Source organism: Mustela nivalis (assembly GCF_964662115.1).
Source record: "Mustela nivalis genome assembly, chromosome: 2".
In the NCBI taxonomy this organism is placed as follows: Eukaryota; Metazoa; Chordata; class Mammalia; order Carnivora; family Mustelidae; genus Mustela; species Mustela nivalis.
In genome coordinates this window covers 31,790,749-31,813,634 of record NC_139021.1, presented here as the reverse complement: position 1 = coordinate 31,813,634, position 22,886 = coordinate 31,790,749, and the positions used below count along the sequence as shown (strand labels likewise).

The following is a 22,886-nucleotide window of genomic DNA, read 5'->3' as shown; positions in this document are numbered from 1 at the left end:
TGTTTAAAAATATGGAAAATATTATGTTCTTCATCAGTTCTATTATCAGTTCTAATGATAATATTATGATATAATATATAATGTTATTACTATTTATATATTCCTTGTATACTTGCTCCTTGACATAATTGTTTTAAGAGTTAAAAATAATACTTTTAAATTTGAAATAATGACTAAGAGATAAAAACTAATACGAGATCCATGACTTTTGAATGTGAAAATCACCTCTGTGCAAAATCCACATTTGTTCTTTTTTTTTTTTTTTACTCTCCACCTTGAGTATAAGAAAGCACATGCATGGCCAGAGTGTTTGGGATTAGGCATTCTCTTTTTCTTAACATTTGTAATTTTGAGGAAAAAAAAATTATAAAAAAGAAACTGCAGAGGAAGTTTTTTTGTTGGATGTCCCTTAATTTAAATCCCTGCAATTAATTTTGTCTGTGAAAATGCGTCATATGAATTCTGCCCTTTGGGAAACTTGCTTTTGGGAAAACACCAGATATATGTACCTATTCCTGTTTGCCCCCACATGTATAAAAATTGTAACATGGGCACTATTTTAAATTATTTATGAGATTTCTTCTTTGGCCCTGAAAATTTCCCGGCACATTTCTCAGAAGGGAGAGACCATCGAAGCCTTTTAAGTAGTTAGGCTGTCTGATGAGACTGTGGATGTGAGTGACAATTAGTACAAATTACCATAATTGTGTTCTTTGGATAAAATGCCACATTGCTTCCTTTAGCAGCAAGTGCAGGCTTCTGCTTAGTAAAATGAGTCAGACGCTCTGCTTCTCTGGGGCGGTCAGAGATTTACAACCAGCCATGTGGTACCCCAACGTAGTCTACTCTGGACCCATCTGAACAACCCTAGCCCTCCCTTTCCTTTCAATAAAATAGGTCCATTAATGTAGGGCACCTCACTCTCATTCACTCTAAGGGAGTTGTATTTTTATTACTGAAAAAGTATCACATAAATACAAATTACATTTTTTCATTAGAAAACTACTTTTCATTTCAGAAAAAATTCAATTAATTATGAATAGGGTTATGCTTTCATCAGGGAGAGAAATATGTAATTTTTCTTCAAGCCTCAAACACATATAATGAAATCTTTTCTTGGAATCCACTCTTAAGATGGATTTTTAAAAGTATAGACTTTATTAAAATCTCAGTTCAATTAAAATGCATTCAATTACTTTAAATCTTTATTAAAATCTCAGGTAAAATTGTACAACGATGTAAAAGAGACTTGTACTCTTTACCAGGCAGTTAATTCTAACAAATGAACATAAAGTGCACAGTTTTGCTCTTCGGGAGAGAATTTTTTAAAAAAAGAAGCAGCAGCAGCAGCAGCAACAGCTTTGGGTTTGGAATTGGGGGTGGGGAAGGTCTGAGGATGGTGGTCACTTTCTATATAGTAAGTTGAGGTGCTGGTTTCCTTCCACTTCTTGTTATAGGTCACTGTTTCTTGTGAATATGAAGGTGGCATTATCTTGTGTGAGTCCCCTTGCTGGTGGATACTGCTTGGCCCATTCCTAGAACACATTTTTTTTCTCTCCACTATAATCAAAAGACCCCTGTAAAGGATTTTATTTCACTATCTTCTTTGGATGTTTTTGGTACAGTGTCCCTGATTCTTTTTCAAGGGCCGCTAGAAGATGCCATTGAAGAGGAAGAAGAAGAGTGTCCCTCAGAGGAAACAGACATCATCTCCAAAGGGGACTTTCCACTGGAGGAAAGCTTTTCTACAGAATTTGGGCCTGAGAATCTGAGCTGTGAAGAAGTGGAATACTTTTGTAACAAAGGTAATCATTAATGGCTAGATGCAATCTGTGAGTCCGTTTGCTCAGATGATTTTATAAAGTTTAAAAAACCCGCAGAGAGAGTGCAATGAAAGTGTGCAAGGGGCTGATAATGTCATCCGAGAGTCTGAAAATAGCCGCAGAATTTTTAAAACACAAAATGCTATTTTGAGGGCGAAAAGAAATAATTCCATTTTAATAAGTCATTTTGTAATATTTAAAAAATATTTTCATGTTGATTGGCCAATTACTTCTAATACCTTTTATGTTTCTCATGTATTCATTTATTCTTTTGCAAGTACTTATTGAATGTCAGTTGTGTTTGCAAGGCACTGAGAAAAAGCACTGAATGGGGCAGATGGCTCCAGCCTAAGCTTCTGGCTCACAACTTATAGAAACTGAATGCTTAAGGGGCACCTCCTTGGCTCAGTCGGAAGAACATGTGACTCTTGATCCTGGGGTTGGGAGTTTGAGTCCCAAGGTGGGCTAAGAGTTTACTTAATAAAAAAACAAAGTAGACAAAACAAAACACAATGGAGTGCTTTAACTGTTTGACATTGACTTTCAAAACAGAGGATGGTCCTTTTTAAGATATTGTCAAGTAAGAAAATACACACTATTTTCCCTTCCTAGATGCTCTTTTAACGCATTAACCTTATGCCTGAGACCATGTATCTCAGTTTATTTCCACCCTTGACCTGGAGCCAGGTGGCCTTGCCAGTAACACTATCTTCATTGGGTATTTGTACTCACTTGTTTGCCTTTTTCCAAAAGTGCATTTAAGTTTTCTCATGATTTAAAAAAAAAAAAAAAAAAGGTTTTTTTTCTTATTTAATTGGTTTTCTTTGTAAGTGAGATGAGTCTTCTGTCACCTCCTGCACCAGCGCATAGTTCCATAAGTGTTTGGGTCACTCTGATGCTTTGAACAGCTCCTTTTGCTGATTTTACCATGAGGTAGAGGTCCTAGAGGGCGTGACCGTCTATCTCCATATCTGTGCTTGTGTTATGTACCGCTTTTTTGGATGTCCGTTTTGTTTTTTTTTTTTTTTTTTTTTTAAGGCAGAGAAATTATGTGAAGCCAAGTTTTTTAACATATGTAAGTTTCTTGATCAGACTTGACAGTCTGAAATTAAGAATGATGATATAGCTTCCCCAAACCCCACCAATACCCATATCTCAGGAGCCACATATACATTTGATGTACATTGTTAAAATTCCAGTTTGACTTTCTCCTGTTGCTGGTGTGTTAGAAACAAAAGAAGTCAGCCACTTCCCATTCCTGTGGTCAGTAGAACCCGAACAACTTGGAGATGGAATGGTGGCACTAGCCTCCAGCTGCCCTGAAGTTGAGAAAACCTCCTTGACCATTCACTCTTGAAGACCTCAAGGTGACTTTGTAATGTGGCCTTTGTTTCCCATGTTGGAGGCTTTTGGTTGAAGATGAGAATGAAATGGACTGAGTAGTCCTTTTCTGGTAGTTTTGACGTAGACTTTAGGCCAAATTAATGTATTCTGTAGTTGTTCTAGGTGTTAGACTCGTTTTTTGATTATAGTAGCCTCAGCATTACATGTAAAAGCTGGCTGGAAATGAGAAGTGCTTTCATCTATATTTGAAGAGATTCCATGGTCCCTCTTTGTCAGGAAGTGTGTGTATATATATATATATATATATATATATTTTTTTTTTTTTTTTTTTTGTTAATTTATTTGACAGACAGAGATCACAAGTAGGCAGAGAGAAAAAGGAGGAAGCAGGCTCCCGGCTGAGCAGAGAGCCTGATGCGGGGTTTGATCCCAGGACCCCAGGATCACAACCTGAGCTGAAGGCAGAGGCTTTAACCCACTGAACCACCCAGGTGCCCCAGGAAGTATATTTTTAAATGCATTGTAGAGAACCTGCCCTATGTTATAGGATTACAGTAAAGGGAAGGAACCAAGAGTTAGCATGTACCATATATTCTTGTTCTTGTAAACAGAGTTAGTATGTGGACTCAGGCATTTTTGTCCATTTAATTTCTCTAGAGAAGCAGTAGTGATAGGTATTGCTAGATTACATTCTGGGCTGATCATTGATTGAGTGCTATGCTTAACAAAAGAATATAGAACTCCAAGTTTTAAGTTAGTAGTATTTTATAAGAAAATACATGTAATTAAATCTATCATTAACATACAAATTAATGTAAAATTATAAATAAATATACAATTAATGTATCATATGTTAAAAAATAAACTTCCTAATGTTTAGTTTGAAATAAGAAAGCAATGAGAGGCAGAAATAAGAATTTTCATTTTCTCATACAATTTTTTGCAGGATAAATACGACTATAACTATTACAAACTGCTGTCGCCTTATTTAATAGGAAAAGAATTTCATTATTTTACTCTCATAAAATGTGAGACCAGAAGATTTTCACTGCAGTCAGTAGGAACTGGCGGAAGAGAGAGCCGAGACTACATCCCCTTGAGGTCATAGTAGGAATTCCATCCATTTTTCACTTAAGTTGATTAGCTACAATCGGAAGAGAAAATTTTTTCTCTGGAAAATTAGAAACTGATCTTTCTGTAGAAATTCATGTTTTAGTCTCAGTGATACACGATTATGCTTTCTTCCCAGTTGCAGGGAAGGAGATAGGCTTAGCATTAAAAGAGTGTAAGTATTTCAGTGGTTAATGAGACCACTAACATCATGATGAAGAAGCATATAAGAAATGTTCTGAAGAAAAAGAATTTCAGCTTGGACTCACTGATGAAACATATTTTTTGAAAATAATTTAATGTCGGGGCACCTGGGTGGCTCAGTGGGTTAAAGCCTCTGCCTTCGGCTCGGGTCATGATCCCAGGGTCCTGGGATCAAGCCCCATATTGGGCTCTCTGCTCAGCGAGGAGCCTGCTTCCTCCTCTCTCTCTGCCTGCCTCTCTGCCTACTTGTGATTTCTGTCTATCAAATAAATAAATAAATATTTGAAAGAAAATATTTTAATGTCATTTACAACAACATGGAAATTGTGTGTGTGTGTGTGTGTGTATGTATATATGTATACATATATATGAAAATGAACTATAGTCTTTGGAAAGTTTCTTCTGCTAAAGATCTAGCCATGATTAAGATCTAACAAGGACATGGTTTCTTTATGGAGTTCCAGGGATAACACTTTAGAACATCAAATGCTTTCTTTGTATTAAACAAAGGATAGTGGTTTAAAAAACTCAGATCACAAAAACATGGTGACCATAAGTGTTCCAAACAAGGTGTTCCGACCGTCAGGGGAGGATACGGAGGATACACATGCAGTTATAGTCTGTCTTCATTTGTATCTTAGCAACTGTGTTGTGTATAAAAACAATCCTATGCCATTGTAACTTTCCTTTTTATTCAAAAAAAAAGTAAGGAAAAACTCCCTGCTTTTGTATGTCTATGAAGACATACTTTTCATAAGTAAATATTCCTACTTTTGAAATTGAGCTGCGTTATATGGGATATTTTTAGTATTTAAAATGATTCTGCTCTTATTGTTGTGGTATTTTCCTCAGCTCCATATGGATATTGTCTGTTTCCTTGTTGTCAAAGGGCAGGCCTTTTTGTAAGTCTCGAAGCATTTATTAATATTATTGCTAGTCATTATAAAACATGTGATTAAAAATGACTCAAATCACTCTCATAATGTAATATTCCACAGAAATGTCAAAATGTTGGTCAGAATTTTATGTCAACATTAAATGTGTAAAATTCTTAATCAGATGAGTCTAAGTCATAAATATTCATAATTAAAAGTGGAAAAGATCACCTTTAATAAACCCTTGTTAGAGTTGCAGGCCAATATCACTGCAGACCTGGCAATTCTGTTGAAGTTTCTTATGTCACTTGTTACTTTGTGTTCGTTGCCTATTTCACGTCTATTTCTCATCTTACAAATGAATGAAATGAACTCTGTTAAAAGATGCTCTTCTCAAAGTTGCTTGCAATCCTTAGATTTCAAGAATTTTAACATAATATGAAGCAATACTTATAATTTGCCTCCTCCTCTTGTGCAATGAGTTTAGATCATTTGGCATCTTGCCTTGCAGTATCTGTGAGAGGAAGGAAACAAGCAAGAATTATTTCCTTGAATTTGCACATGACGAAGACATCAAGGCTGGGTCCATAAGTGCTACACATTTCCTGTGGCGCTTGGTTATATGCCTCAGTGATTTGTTTTCTGCCTTTCTTCTGGTTTATATAGGAAACATGGAAGTACATCAGTGTGTGTTCAGAACTAAGCAAACTAATATAAATTGAAACGTAAGTGGTCTGGAGAGCAACTGGTAGGGGGTGTTCCTTATGTTACTGCTCCAGGTGGGAACTCTTCTATATTAGTGATTCTTGGATAAACTCGGAGACAGTAAGTTTCATGGTGGGGGTGACATGGAGCAGTTCTGAAATGTGTTCACTATTATTAATTATTTGCAGGAAGAGTTCATTCATTGAAATGCCCAAGTTTATTAATGACTGAAACAAAATAAACAGGTCTTGGGATACATTCCAAGAGAATGTCACAGGATATGTGAACAGGAAGAGAAGTGGCAGGTCAATATCACTGTAGGCTAGGAGAACATACTGCCATTAAATAAAAGAAAACTCCAAGGAAACTGTGTCAGTGAACTTTGAATTATGATTATCTAGAAAAGGTAGTGAGGGTCCCTCCAAAATTTTCCTGGTGACATCATCTCTAAACAAAAGTTGAAAGGGAAAATGATGCCATCAAAGTTGATTTTGGAAGAGAAACAAACTTTTGAATCATAGGACCTATGTATAGAGAATGGTCAGAGAAATCACTGGGTGAAATACTTAGCCTAGACAGATGAATTAATATTAGATGTGTTCAATCTGGAAGGATTCAGGTTGAAAAAGGGGAGCACATTGGAAATTCATAAAATAAGGTGACTGATACAGTGTAATAATGGACATTCTTACCACATTCAAAAATATTTGGCACAGGTTGTTTGCAGAAATTGAAGGTTATATTCTCATTTTAAAGAAACTTTAAAGTAGAAAAAAATGCATAGCATATTAAAGAACTAGAATAAAACCTGAGTTACTCAGCTTGGGTTTAACTCTAGCCCAGAAGTGATTAATACCACCCCAAAAGCAAACATAAACAGAAATTTACTTAGATAGGCAGAAGCTTCCAACTCTGCTCAATAGATCAATTCAATCTGATTAAACCCATATCGTAAGCATCTGGTATGTGTTAGACTCTCTTCTCAGTGCTGTGGATACAGCAGTAGACAAAAGTCAATCTCATTCTCAGGAAGAGAGACAGTAAATAAGCAAACTCATATTGTATAATATGATGGGTAATGTTGAGCACTATGAAGAAAAGCTAAATAGGTAAGGGTAATGGAATGATTGTATGTGATAGAGGAGAGTGAGAGAGAGAAGGGGGGGGGGAGGGAACGGAGAGAAAGAGAGATTTTATAAGAGTGATGGAGAAGGTGAACTTTGACCAGAGACCCAGGCGAAGGGAGTGAGCTCCCAGTACCCCTTACTCTGGGTGGAAACTGCCCTCCCTGTGAAGCCAGTGTCGCAGGAAGCCAGAAGAGGACAGCAGAGAGCTGGGGAGTAGGAGAGGCATCGTCCTACCTGTGCAGCAACTTGCTCTAGGAATCTGTTGGATTCCCACCACCATGGAAGGGTTGGGTGAGCCATAGCGGGGAGTTGAGCTGGAACTGGCAGAAGAGGCATGGTCACGGCATGTTTATTTATACCGAGAAGAGAAAGGCCTGCACAAAGTAAAGGTTTAAGTAGGAAATGGAAACAAGCAATTTGGGGAGGCTGTCAGGAGATACAGATAACCCCAATCAGAATCCTCCCTTTAGCCAGGGGCTTGAGGAGACTCCATCTGTAGCTCATTAATGTAGTTTCCGGAAGAGCAGTTTGGGGTGTTGGAGGATGGTATGAGTCACTTTGCTCCCTTCCATAATACCACATCCTTGTATCAGAAAGATAAAGCTTGGAAGCTGTGAATCTCAGCCTTGGTTTCATCATCGTGCTTAATTATTTCTGCCAATGGGTTGCCAGACTCATTGATATGTCCCTTCCCCACATTCCACTTCTTTCTTTCTCTCAGTTTATGTAGTTCTGTAGTTTCATGTAAATATTAAGAAATAGGGGCACCTGGGTGGCTCAGTGGGTTAAAGCCTCTGCCTTCGGCTCAGGTCGTGATCCCAGGGTCCTGGGATCAAGCCCCAGGCTGGGCTCTCTGCTCAGCAGGGAGCCTGCTTCTTCCTCTCTCTCTGCCTGCCTCTCTGCCTACTTGTGATTTCTGTCTGTCAAATGAATAAATAAAAGCTTAAAAAAAAAAAAAAAAAAAGAAAGAACTGAGGGAAAAGCCATACTTCTCTTTGGTAACAAACCCAAGCCTAGATTATTGGCATCTATCCCCTTTTCCATGGTAAGGTAAAGCAACAGAAGTATTGTATCTAGATCCTTCATACTGAAAAGAAGAAGCAAAAAGAAAACACTTCATGCAGATTTGCTTGTGGGAATAGAAACTGCTTGTTTTTCATTCGCTCCAGTGTCAAACAAATGCACTGTTTTGTTTTCTATTTTCTTTTTATTTTATTATTACTACTTTTAGTTCAGAAAGTCTATTCACTTGTCTTCCATAAACGCTTCTCAATCGTGATGCTTTCTTTCCTCCTCCCTTCTGCCTGTAATGACGTGTTTTCACCTCCTCTGATGCCTGGGCCACTGGAATCAGAATCTGCAAAAGGCAGCTCTACCATAATCACTTTGAGCGCAATAAAGAAGGCGATCTTTCCAGGCTACTTGGTTCCTTTTTTCTTAACGGGATTAAGAAGCTGAGCTTTTAAAATTCTTGCATATAACATTGACATTTCCAGGGTGTGTTTGGACCAGGGAGTTCAAAGAGAAGGCATAAAAAAGAAAAGCCAATATGACTTTGTTTTTTACCTTGCTGGAGGAACTGTTTGTGCAAATCGCCTATAAGCTTATTGACCTGAATCTTTGACTCCTTGTTTTCTCTGGATTTGGCTGGAGTGGAGACACTGATGGAGGCCCGATAGAGCTGATTGAACAGCCCCCAGCTTTGCTTGGCTCGGACCTCCCTTCCCTTCTGCACCACCTCCCCCTCCCTCCACATGACATTATTGTTCCTTGGCAAACTCTGTTTTCCTGGATCCAGGACTTCTTTTTTTTTTTTTTTTTAACATAATTTTAAAATCCTTACATTTTTCTTACATAAGTCAACTAACAATGCAAAATGGAATAGAATTCTTTTTAGAATATAGATATAGAGGCCATGTTTATGTTGGGCTTGTACTATTTTTGTCTTCTGAGATTGGAAGAAATAAACAATACCTAGGATATTGTAGTATCACTCTTTTATGACCATCTTAAAATCCCCCAACCAGAGTTTTTTTTTGGGGGGGGATCAGATTTTTTTCTTAAACCACAATTATTGGAAAAAATGAGAGAGCATTTGAAGGCAGTTTGTTCTTACAGGAACTCAGCGTTTTCTTGGTTTTGATGGAAACAGAGGGTTTATAAATTTTGTACATGACTTACTTGTGTTTTATATATGAGGGTCAGATCAAGCTTTGTCTGTCTACCTCATCTCTGATCCCAGATATATCATCATAATAAATTCAACAAAATAAAAATGATTGATTCTATGCCGTGTTGACATGATTCATGATGATATCATTTATATGAATCATGTATAATATAGACTAATTTTTTGCATATTATAAACTCAAGTTATTGTTTTGTCTGTAAGCTGACCACCAACATATCTTCAGTGTGCAGTCTACTAATGGTATTTTTGAAATATGTTAAGACTTGATAAGATATTTAATTACCTAATTCTCTCATTATTTATAAAATAAATTCATATTGTAATAAAGTGTATTTCATTCCACTTCTACCTGGACTACATAAGATGTCAAGAGATATTTGCCTAAGTTTTAGTTAGGCAAATTAAATTTCAATTTAGTTAAATTGAAAAGTTTACTATAGTTTGTTGTTTTTCCTACAATGTTGAAAGTCAAAAGAAAAGTAAGAATTTATTTAATTTCCAGGTACTATATATATGACACATAATATAATAATAAAAATGATACTATATAGTCCGTATATGCATCTGGATATTAAAAGACATCTACATTGTTGCTTTTTTAACTTTTTTTTTAAATCTGATACTGAATTAATTAATCATTAATTTTAGCTGAGTACTATAAGGAAGAACTACTTATTTATAAGTCCTTTTATTGTTACATTTTCTCTGTGATATTTTGGGTAGAATGAAGAGGCCATGTTAATTGAAAAAAATAGTTTTGATCAAGTTGTAATTGTATAAATACTTGTTTTAATTAAAATGGTTTTTTCCTATTTTATTTAAAAAATATATATATATATATAAAACAATTCATACAGGTGTACATTAATATTTGCCAGTCGTTAACATCTACTGACTCTTAATTTATTTTTCTATTTAAGGAAAATTTAAATTATGAAATAGCATTAGTATTAGAGAACCCTGGGAAGCCAATTTATTTTAATTATATGGAATTAACACAGTTGACAACTTTGAATCTGACTTTTGGTCATATTATGATTTTAGAAAAAATGTTATCATCTTAGAGAAACTGAGCTCTTAGAAGGAGCCATGTCTCCTCTGCTTTTTATCCTTAAATTTCATAAGTAATTTGAGAAAATGTTCTTTTTTCTGTGCTAACATATTTGAGGTTTAAGTCAAATAAGATCTTCAAAGTTCCCAATCTCCTAATATAAAATTCATATTTTCTTGTGCGTATGTAAAACTTCCCACAATGTTTTGCTGATCATTTGAGAAGCAACAGAAAGAACTTGCCCCTCCATTGCCTGGTGGGGTAATCTTTATTTCTGGTGGGCCTAAATGTAGATTGTATAAAAGTGAAAAGTGAAAGCTGGGGTATGACGAATTTAATTATAGTCATAAGGTCACTTTTTTGCTGTTCTTAAAAGATCAAGAAAAATAAACGAATGTGTTATACCAATAGAGTAAATCCTGATAAGGAATGCAAATCGCTTGTTCAGCTCCTTCTTATAGTTCAGTGAGATTCCAGAGATTGGCATTAAGACTACGCACCAATTATAATAATTACGATAATGGTAATAACAACCTTCATTTGCTGACGGCTCCTAAAAGTCAGACATCTTGCTGCACATGTATCATCTCTAATCAACTGCCTGGCCTGTAGGGTAGATGCTGTTTTCACCTGTGACTTTCAGAGAGTCAGTAACTTGGCCAAATTCATAGAACTACTAAAGGTTAATGCTGAGTTAAAACTCAGGTGGTTATACTTGCGGAAATAGAGAACTGGTTTTGTTTCCAGGTGTCTATCAGTATAATTCTTGCAGAAGGAAGTGAACACATCTGAAGAAGTGTGGGCATAGAAAGCATAAAACGGACTTTTTTCCAAGGTATGTTTAATTTGGTGTTCTCTAATTAAACACCTATCAAGCTTGACGTGTCAGTCAAGAATAAGGGTATAGGTTAAGAAAAAGAAATAAAAAAGAAAGGCTCAGGTAAAGGAATTAGAGGTGTGCTTAAAATATTTCTAGCTAAAGACTGTCGATCCAAGCTAGCTTTCAGTAGGTGGAGTTGGCATTTTGATATAATAAGAGAGCTATATCGGATGATCTTTTAGACTCATCCCACTAACCGGATGATTACATTGCCCCGAATCAGTGACGTGAAATGAGCCACTGTTTTTCACCACCTGTTTCTTGCAAAGCTGCTTTCAGGTAATTCAGATGAATGGGGACAACCCAAAATGGGTGTACTTGGGCTGAAGCCAGTAATAAAGCCCCCCACCCCATAAAAAAGGTGTTTACAAATCCATCAAAACTGTTTGAATAAGAATTTCAGCCCTGTGGAAAGGTGTGCAACGTGAACTCTTTAAAACAGCTTGACCTTAACACGCAATGAGACCCAATAAAAAGCAGAGAAAGGAAGGAAGGAAGGAAGAGAAGAGGGCATTGTTTGCAGGGAAAGCTCGGGCACTGTGGAAACTTTTCACTTTTTGAAGGAAATGCAGCAGCAGATGGCAAGAGTGGAAGTGAGATAAACATAGGAACTGGAAAAGTAAGCAATACATTCTAACAGGTTCTGTATCAGAGATCTGGAGAAGCGGAAAGATTAGACAAGGAACTGTTCTGAAACTTGACAGTGGCTGTATCTCACCACGTCTTCTATCCCGGAGATGGAAAGTGGAATTGCTCAGACGGTAGGCTGTGATTCTATTTTTTCTGACAGTGAGAAGGGAAGGTCTCTTTAAGGATTCTTTTTCAAGATAGAGATTTATCAAGGTAGACATCTACAGATAAATAAAACACGTTGTCCTCCTACCAATTTAACAATGAGATGTGGATGTGATGTCATTTCTCTTGTTGCACAGAATTAGCAAGAGACCCTCTATTTTTATTTAGATTTTTTTTTTTTAATGCAAATTGTGGTCCAGGCTAGTTAACCAACACTGAAAACCTATATGACTCGCTTTTGGCCCTGGAAGCCTTGATACGTGTGTTTATACGTGACCACACATTTACAGAGGCAAAAGGGGGAAGATAGAAAGACTGTTCTTATTTCTTAAAGATACAGTCATCCAGGAAGGAAAGGAAAACAGATGTAGGTGAGAAAGGGAATAAATGTAAGGAGTGGAGAAAGCATTACGTTTGGGGTGATGAAGGCGTATATTCATTCTCAAGCTTCCTTGCTGTCTTGAGCATCTTTCTAGTAAGGAAGCTATTGGCCAGCACACACCTGCCTCACCCAGTCCTTGAGCCTTGGGCTCCTACATCCTGTCCTGGCGGCTGAATAATAGGGCGGATACTGAAATACGGGAACTCATAACAAGAAACTATATTACAAAGATATAGCGTGATATTGGGAAAAAATGGATAAGGAAAATCGCATATATCCTAAGGAAAATCCAATTTGGAAAAGAAAGGTGTTTTCTCTATTAACACTGGCAGTTATGTTGGAGAACTTCTAAGGTAGCCCTAAAAATCAGATCACTAAGTAAAAGAACAAATTTTGAAAATCTACTAAAAAAGGTGAATTTTATTTTTAAACTTCAAGTTGCCAAGTCAATATTAGATATATCCATTTACCTTTTTGAGTTTATTTAGCGATCGTTTAGCTATTTTGATTTTAAATAGTATATGAACATCGGAAAGTTCAATAGTGTAGCTTCAGGACTCACTTGCATAGACTTGCATGTCCCTGACCTGATTTTGTAATTATGGATTTGTATTCTTCTTTTAAAGAGGGCCTCCCAAATTGTATAAGCTTTGGGCTCTAGAAGGCCTGAATCAACCTCTGCTAGTACCTTTAGGCAACATGAGCGAGCTCTAGGAGATAGCAGTGATCAAGAATGTTGAGTCTGGTTTCAAATTCCTAATTTGGGGGAAACCACAAAATAGATTCCTAAATGTCTTGGCATTAAGGATATCTGAATTCCAAATCTATTATCTTTATAGGGTAAGTTCCCCTGTGCCTATAAAGACCACAAATACTCATGAAATTACTGGGTTAAAAATTAACGCAGAGAGGGGAAAAATTCTCCCACGATTCTAAAAATCTGGACGGTGCTGTGGATACTATCTCTGTTTTTCCTGCGTTATCACCAGCAACCAAGGACCTCTTGCTGGCCCTGAGGGGGGAGGTGGTGTGGGAAGACCTTGTGGTAAAAAGAGTCTAAATGGGTCTTGTGATAACAGACTTGGGACTCTGACTCGTGGTAGAAGCCAGATACCGATCTGAGTTGGGACGAGGCTAATGTGACCTAGAATACTTTTTTCCCCCTCTTTTTTGCTCAGATATGCAAACTTCATCAGGATTAGATTTAGCTGTAAGACTAGTTTCCTGGAAGCTGCCTCAAAACTCTCTGGCTTACATCCCATTGTCCAGAACTTAGTCTTAGGAGCAGTCCACCTCACTAAAGGGGAGACTGGCAGACGTGGTCTTTATGACCAGGCGTCCACATGCCCAACTCTACATTCTGTTACAATGAAGAGTAAACTTAGGCAAAGGGCATAGCTTTTCTTTGTCTTTACTTCATGACTCAAAGTATTATGCCATCAGTCCATTCAAAATGCATGCTTTATCCAGTTTGATGAATATTAATTGAACATGTACTATGTCCAACATTGTGGGGCATGCTGTGCTTAGCATGTAAGTAAACACAGGTAAGTACCTGGCTGTTCTGGAGTTTACATGATCATGGGGAGGCAGACATTAATAAAATAATCACACAAGTGGCACAGGGTAGTTTGATATAGTGAGGAAGGTGAGAGAAAGTGGCCTTCAGAATCCAATACTTGAGCTGCCGCCTAATGCTGAATAGGCATTAAGTAGGTGAAAAGAAGTAATAGTGTTTCAGGTAGATGGAACAGTGTGTCATCGGCAAGAGCCTGATGCACAGGCAAAGAGGGCAATGGAGACTGTGGTGTGAGTTGACCCTGGAGAGATAGGTGTGGGTCAGAGAGATGGCCGTGATCCGAGATGAAGGACAGAAATGATGAGAAGCATGAGAGGAAGACAGGTATCTTGAAAGCTGAAGCATTAAATGCAAATCTGAATGTCTCACAAGTCTTTGTAGAGAGAAAAAATGGGGGTGAGGTGTGATTTTGATTGCCAAGCAGTAGGAAAAATAAGGTTCATCAGGAGAAATAATTGTTATCCTCTATTTTGAGCTCTGAGAATCATTCATCATTAGGGTGTTTGAACTAACGTTGGACAAAGGGCATTCAGATATGGACCGGAGTTGTTAGCTGCTGTCCCAGAATATGTGTTCTCCATTGGGCTTTTGCACCTTGGGTGTGTGGCTTAAATAAAGTCTATTTATAATCAGTAAATTTTATTACAGTAATGGAACACTATGGTAATGAGGAATTACTTATGAATCATAGTCTTAAATGGATTTGGGTTATGAGAGTGGAGAGACCTCTTCAGGATGAATCATTTTGTTAAAAAGGAAAGAACAAACAATAAGATTGCAGGAAAAGCAGTATTCAGATATTACCTTCTTCAGGTGGCTTGATCTTTCTGGATTGGGCTGCTTTATTGAAGAGACCGTTTCACAGACAGTGAGATTTGCCTTTATTTTCTGTTGTTGTTGAAGACAGTGAGTCCTACAATGAATGCTGGGTCCTTGAAGAATGAAGCCAGGAAACTGAAGGAATAGTGGTGTCTTGATAACAGAACTGATCTGTGAAAGATAGATTACAGTTCACAGTATCTTCACTTATCTTTACTTATATATTATCAGGCATAACTTTCTGCTTTAGAGCAAGAAGTGCCTTAATTATATAGAATCCTCCTCTGAATGAAATATAGTTGTTTCAGTGAGGGGTTTTGGAGGGCAGTGGGGAGAGAGGTAGTGAGAAGGGGAAAGGATAATAAGAAAAAATACTTAAATATATAAACTTTGAAATACACATTCTAGAAGCATCTTTGTAAAGGGAGGGGGTGTTTTTTATGTTTCTGCCCTTGCTTATGTATTGACTCTTTCAAGGGCCCATTGAGAGAAGTAATGCGAAGCAAAAATTCTTGGATGATATACTGCTGAGAATGTGCCTTATTTTATCTTATGTGGAAATTTCCTTTATGCTCCAGATCTTTAGTGAACTTAAATGTTGAGGAAAGCTCTTTTCACAAGGAGGATGATAGCCACATCTAGGGTAAGCATTTAGGATTAGAACTATAGAAATAATTTATAAATCACTGTGCTGTCTTCCTAAGTTATTAATACTTTATTTGTGACTTTTATATAAGTACCATAAACATCAGCATGTTCAATAATTTCCTCTTACTAGCTATAGTAGAATACCACAAATTACAGTAGTCACCCATTAACTGTAGAGATTGAGTTTCTTCTCAAAATAACAGGTTTCGCTCTGGACCACTGTCATCAGCTGCTCCAAAATTGTTTCTTCATCCAGGGTCTGAAAATTTATAGACCAGTAAATATGGGCTCTATTCTTTTGATCTGTTTAATTGCTCATATTCTGGAATGTGAAAAAAAGTTATTGCCAAAGCAATGACATATTAGATAGGTTAAGGAAGTCATGTGTGTTTTTTTAAAACAATTGTCCACAGAATATAACTATCTAGAATATGGCAAAATCCTACATTTTCTTATACACTTGTAGCAAGTTAAAGGAGGACTTGAGTCAGACACCATCACAGGGATCCACAGTATAATGGACGTTTTCTTTTTCAGGTGCTGGAAATGTTTAGATTTAGCTGTTAGCAAAAAGGGGTAACGTTTGCATAATTTTATTTTTGTATCTAGTGATATAACCATAGGTGTAATTTGGCTACGCAGAGTTAGTCTATCACGACACTTTTGTCTGGTTAATCTATTACCAAACTGTTATTTTAAGCCCAACAATATCGTGGGGCTATTAGGCAAAGCAAACAAAAGCAGAATCTTAAACTTAAATGTCCTCGCCCTTCAATACGAAGCTGGAGTGTTCTGTTTTTGACTGTTACAGTCCTTTAACCAAAGCTATCTTGTCTGATGATAAAACCATAAGTGTATGAAGCTCACACATTTTTCATCTCTTTTATGACCTTATCTTTCATGAGCGGCTTCTGTAAAGGTATCCTAACTATAGGAAGCACCTGGAAAACATATGTGATATCTATTCTCTGATAAGCAGTGTGAACAAGAAAGTAGATCTGTCAGTTCTGAACTGTTCATTGTTAAAAAATACTTTGATGATTTAGCTGATTGCAAAATACATTATAGGGATGACTAACAGCTGCAGTAACACTCCTAGTCAAGAAAGTTCAATAGTTACATTGTACAAGAATTTCTATAAGAGGTTAATATTGATAGGAACTACATGGATTAAAGGAGCAGGGCTGAGAAGGGCTGTTTTCTTGTGTGAATGCTCGCAAACACTGCTGCTGTTTGTGCTGGAAAAGTGGCTTTCTTAGAACGTGGCAGATCTTTAATTTATACAGAAATGTCTAACGTTGGGTGAAAAGATGTTTGTGTTTATGAAATTATTTTTGCCTAGCAAGTAGAGCCACCGCTTTTACCACCTTGCCAACAATACCGAATATGGGATTTAAAGATTCTGTTTCATGTGTTTGAGTGCATTTCCCCGAGTCATTTGTGCTGTGTATTCTCTTACTCAATAACACCTTCAATTTCCTCCTATAGGCCTCTCATTGATTCTGAAAACTAGACTAAGGAAAATGGAAGGGCCTACAAAATATGTATGATATCTTTTAACAGAGCAACAAAAGAGTTTAATCTTGCAATGGAAAACCATTAACTCCATAGCCATAATTTTAGAAATATTATAGATTTTGTTACTGCTTGACATTTATTCTGTTTCATCTTTTTATGAATTGGTCTCTGGATATATATATATATAGTGGTTATCCCATTAAATGTGTTTGTGCTTTGCTAAAAATACACTGAAATTTCTATTTAAAAGTATGTGAATAAAGAATGTAGCAAGTAAATGAATAGATGTCAGATGCATTCCTAGCTCTTTCTTTAATTCTCTCTCTGGCATCCTTTTCTCTCTTCTTTTCCTCTTCCTACCAACAAAGCTTTTGAAGCAATATCTTAACAAACTTGTCATTATTATCTTGGCTATTAATTATTCATGCCATTTTTCATAAGCTACTTAGAGTACTGATTTCAAACATGTAAGAATCAAAAAATGGAGAGAAGGAAGAAAAAACAACGGTCAGTAAAGCCATTTCCATTCAAATCAAGAAGAAACTGGAGCTGGATTAGTATGAAAATAAAGTTCTATTTATAAATTCTCTGTGAGAATTAATGTATTGAATGAGAAGAAGCCAGTCGCAATTGTGAAGGGGTAGGAAAAAGTGTTTCTTTAAAGTACTTCAGAGATTTCACATTTGATTAGATTATTTTTTAATCATTTCATTTTTCATTAGTAAAAAGATTAAAAATGAATTGGGTGAAAACATTATCATAAAAATAAGAGTTAGTTTCCCAAGATAAACTTAGAAGATGAAGGGTCTGAAAGTTGACAAATGTGACGTATTTTAGTTATTAAATAGAAATAATGTGCCGAAGGCAATTAATTAGCAAATGTAATGATACTGTAGTAGGTTATGGTAAAAAGAATGAAACCAACACCTAATTTTATCACTCGTCAGTGAGCAATGGTAATTGGTTAAACATCTATGTGTAGTTGGTTTACAGAGTTCTAAGTCAAATAGTATACTTGAGAAAAAATCATGCCTATAAACATTATATCCTCAAACATTTCATTTTAATATGTAAGCATAATGAAGAAACAAGGCTTATGGTGTGGAGAGGAGAAGCAGCTATCAGATCCCATCTAGGTCTTTGTTGCTTGATACTCGGTAGGGTATTGCTGTGATGTCCTGCTAGGTTTGGAGTATGGTCACCGGAGTCAGACTGACGTGGCTTCAGTTCTTGGGTCTGCTAGCAGTGTGTGGGTTTCTTCTCATATTTCTGCCTCTTGGCTTACTCTTATGAAATACAGGGATACCATACAGGCAGAACTCAGGCAATGTTCATAAAGCATTTAGCTAGTGCTAAGTGGTTCTCAAGAAATGGTAGCCATGTTTAGGTTTAATATAGATTCTAAGCCTGAGGACATGTTCTCTGCTTTATTCATCTTTATAAGTTTAGTATGTGGCACATAGTAGATGTGGAGATGAATATAAATTTAATTTCAGCCCATTTAGTTTTCTGCACTCAAGTGTATCACTTCCTATGACATTCTTGGGTTTTTGGTCATCTTTTGGCAATTTTTTTCTTTAAGAAAATATGATTAAATGATCGAACAAGGGCTCTAAACTATTCTTCTGTTCTTAGATTTATTTTTATTAATGTGATATATACTGCACATTTACCCAGTTTTAAAATAGCTTAAAACAGTTGCAACATGTAATTTCTTTGGAGCTGTTAATTGTATACAATCAACTATCTTTACAGTGTTTCTTTAACTAAATACCCTACAATATTTATTTTCAGTAGTTCTAATTATACGTGCTGCATAATGAAACAAATTAGAGCAAATTGTTCCATGAATCAGGATTATCAATACTGAGTATTGCTCCAGATGTTGGTGAAAGTTGAAATCTAAGCCCTATAGTTCCATTTTGGCAGTTAAGTGACATTTAGTGAAAGTATTTTATTATGTGAAATTACTAGCCCAATCAAGCCCCTAATAGGCTGAATTATAATATTTTCATTTTGAGTGATTTACCAGATTTCTCTGTGCATTAGGGATCTGCTGAGATTAGTAGTCACCCTGCTATTTTTGTTTCCCAATAGATAGTATATAAGGATGATCCTGCATAAATTTAGCCTAGACTGAATAAAAGAAAGGACTTGATTCATTTATTCATCACACAGTAGCATTTCTCAAAGCCATTTCTCTTAGCATCTTAAAACTTTGTATGGATTCTACTTTTGCATCATTGAAATGTCTTTAGTTTCACCACCATTTTTCCCATGCAGCAACTTAATTACTGTAATGTTTTTTATATGGCATTTTTGGGGGGTGATGGCTTTCATTTTTAAATCCGAGAAATGGTTTTCAATCATGGAGTCTCAGGACATTCAACTTACAGATTCAGGTTTACCTAAGGTCATGTCTCCAAAATTTCAGAAATCTTTATTGGGTTCTTCCTCCAGGGAACTTCTACTACACCAAGTCTGGGTTAGATGTCATTTTAACATGGGCTCCTGTCATATGTTGGACTGCTCCCATCAAAGTATTTGCTGCCTGAGATTGTGATCTATTAATCTGTCTCTGTTTTAGTCTGTAAATTATATTAGAAAAGGAGCCATCTTTTTTTTTTCTTTTTCTTTTTTTTTTTTTGTATTCTTGGTGTTCAGCATAGTGCCTGGAACTCAAAAGCTAATTTAATGCATTAATAAAGAATGGTTTATATCATATCTGTTCAATAAAGATGTACCTTTCTAGATTCAACTGGATTCTTTTAACTTTTAATTTTTGTGGTTATTTTGATTATTCTGTAATATAGTCTTCTAAACCTACCTATTTCCCAATACATTTCTCATTATTTTTCCTTCTAAATATGTAATTTGCCTAAAAAAATATTGCAGAGTAGACTTAACTGTAGTCTCACAAAAATTTTGGGCAAGAATGTCTGAGACATGGGTTAGAGTGTTGTTAGGGAGTGAGTAAGGGAGAACTCAAAAACCAGATGTCTGACAAAATGCGTTCATAGAAATTCAATAAATATATGTTGGTTACTGTATTTGTGTCACGTGATCATTTCAGCCCCTACCTAAATACCTTAAATGTTTTTCACTGCCTTCAGTATGAAGAACTATGGAATTAATTATACAAGCTTCTCCATGGCCAATGTCATTTTATGCTTCTGGTTTCTGAATTTCTGTATTGTATGTGTTTTCATTTGGAATTATTCATGGACTACTTTGACTGTAGGTTTTCATCAGTGGTTACTTCTCTTATGCATATTACCTAGCTCCTTTACTAGATTATATGGTCCTTAAGAGGAAGTATATATTTCACTGTATCTTCAAAAATATGCATTATAAATGTTAATGATTGATTAAATTGTGCATGGCATCACATGTTTCCAACAATTTAAATGTAATAGTAGAATTTAGAAAGATTTACTCCTTTGTGTGGCCATCAGAGTGGTATAGTCAGTAATTAAATATAAAACTTAACTTATCCAAATGGTTCTGCCCAGAATTTTACTATCTGGGCCTTGGGTATGTCATTTTTAACAGCATGTCTCATGCTTGCTTCAATATGTGTTGCTCTAGGATTATTCAGCTATTTCAGTTGTGCACAGCTCTGTACTCAGATGGTGGGAATGTGGCATGGCAAATGCAAGAAAAGAGACTCAAATTTAATTCCTAGCCTTGAATAAACTCCTGTTTTTGGTGAATTTTATGATGCCCCTTCATGCTTTCCTATAATCCTATTTCCTTCTTGTTGAGGAGGGGACATCTACCAAAACCTGCTTCCATCACTCACCCTGTGATGACTGGGAAGCACTTACTGCTCAAGCATGAGAAGGTTTGGGAAAAGTGCCTTATGTATATATAAATATGGTAGCTATAAGATCAAACATAAGTTACTGGTCCGGTGTGTGCATCCATTTAGTCAGTAAATTTCTCTAATTTGGCTCAGATCATCTTCAGAGCCACCTCCTTGTTTGAAGATTCATAAGACATGAGAAAAGTTTAAAATTATAGGTTGCATTCTTTACTCTTCACTGTTGGGGAGGATATTTTCCTTTATAAGCTCCCCTGCATTATTGTCCTGAGGTAAACCTGCACTCAGAAGTGGAAATGCAATCAAAAGCTTGCTGGAGTAGTTGGCAGAGATTAGTGTGGTTTCTAGTGTCCATGAAGAATGAAGTGTCATAAAGGTCATATCTTCCCAAATTAACTCAGTATCCTGGGTGTTCTCAAGAAGGTTAAGTTGTTCTACTGATTATTGCATTAGGTAGCATTGAATCAACTGGTGAGAAAGTTTTCAAGTTTCTATTCTTTGTGTATCAGTGAGAATGTTTCATCTTTCTATTGCTGTGACTTAAATAGCTTCACTTGTTACTTTTCCTTTCTATTACAGGGAAATGAAACCAGAGACTCAGAGTCTATTATAGACACAATATGGAGAAGTTAGTAATGTTAACTTTATTTTATTGTATTTATTTTATTATTGCCTTCTGTTATAAGCATCTAATACTGATTTTTCTAGTAATGATAAGTTTTGTTGTAAAAATATGTTTATGTGTTATAAAAAGTGAGCCTATTTAAAAAATGTTTACTATAAATTATTATATAAGCCATGACTGGACAAAAGCCATGAACATAATAGTATAAGGAGCTTGGGAAGAAATGGGATGCTTTAGGAAGAGCCCCAGAAAGAAACTGATAACTTGGTCAGTGGGTTTTGCCAAAGAGAGTTTGGTGAAGGGACAGCATACAAGATGTGGCTAGAGCTAAGGGAACAAAACCAACAAGGAACACCCTGAAGCACCCAGGGGCTGGAAAGAGGGGGAAACTGTTAGCCCTCCTGATGTGATTGATGTGAAGAGTCAGGGGAGGTGACAGTGATGCAAGAGTGTGGGAAAAACAGGGGCCCCTTCCCAAGGGTGCTGATTGTACAACGCAGCCATTGCTCACAAGTGGAGACCATTCAAAAGCATGCAACTGAGGAATATGGACCTGTCTTTTCTCTTCCTGCCTTTGGACCCTCTGATCTTATCAGTGCCTTCCATTGACTGAACCCAACCAGAAATCGGAACAAAGCAGCCCCAGTGATGAGGTCCACAGAATTCTGCCTCTATGGGGCACAAAGTACCAAGTAGAACATGGGGCGGGGGTGGGGGGAGTCAATTGAGGCAAACAGGAAGAGGCAAGCAGAGAAAAACCAGCTCATACAAGTGTCAGGGTTCTCTGCCAAAGGTAATACCTAATCATTCCAGTTATGCCATTCTGCTACCTGCAAGGCATTAGCTCAATACTTACATATATGCAGGGATACTCTTTAAAGTGTTTAGTGACAGGTACAACCTGGGCTCTGGGGAAGGGTCTCACTAGACAGGGGCCAAGACAGGCAGTGTTCGGCTGAACAGCACCTAGTTAGCTCAGGGTTCATGGTATTTGAGAATATTAGAAGACAGTAGAGCGTACTTTTTTATGCAGGCTGAGAACCATCCCTCTTTGTGTCCGAGAAGTAAGAGCAGAACTCTCCCACTGATCTTATAAGATAATTGGTTGATGTGTCTATGTTGTTCTGTGTGACCTGCAAAAAGGAACACAGATTAAAACTCTTATCTTACTCCTGAGCCTTTGTACCTTTCTTATGGCAATTGGACCTTGTCTTGCACTCTCATTATTTGTGAATTTACCTCTTAAATCATTTTTATACTACTTCCAAAAAGGTGTTGTATTTTTCCATATATACCCTATTGCAGTTCCTTAAACAGGGTAGATACTCAGTATCTATTATTTTATGGAAAAAATTTCATTGCTCCTCATGGTTATCATCCTGAAAAG

At 36.6% G+C, this 22,886-nt stretch overlaps 1 protein-coding gene across 3 annotated transcripts in view; it reads left to right on the top strand.

The window, feature by feature from the left end:
• Positions 1-22,886, top strand: part of ZFPM2 (zinc finger protein, FOG family member 2) — a 448,624-nt gene that overhangs the window by 92,584 nt on the left and 333,154 nt on the right. The window contains exon 2 of one of the 3 annotated variants that reach the window (XM_082720027.1): positions 1,647-1,805. The exons of 1 other annotated variant lie outside the window; for it this stretch is intronic. In XM_082720027.1, coding sequence (XP_082576153.1) covers positions 1,647-1,805 — 159 coding nt within the window. Of the gene's footprint in view, positions 1-1,625; positions 1,806-22,886 lie in introns of all 3 variants that reach the window. One more of the 3 variants, XM_082720026.1, reaches the window with a different exon arrangement.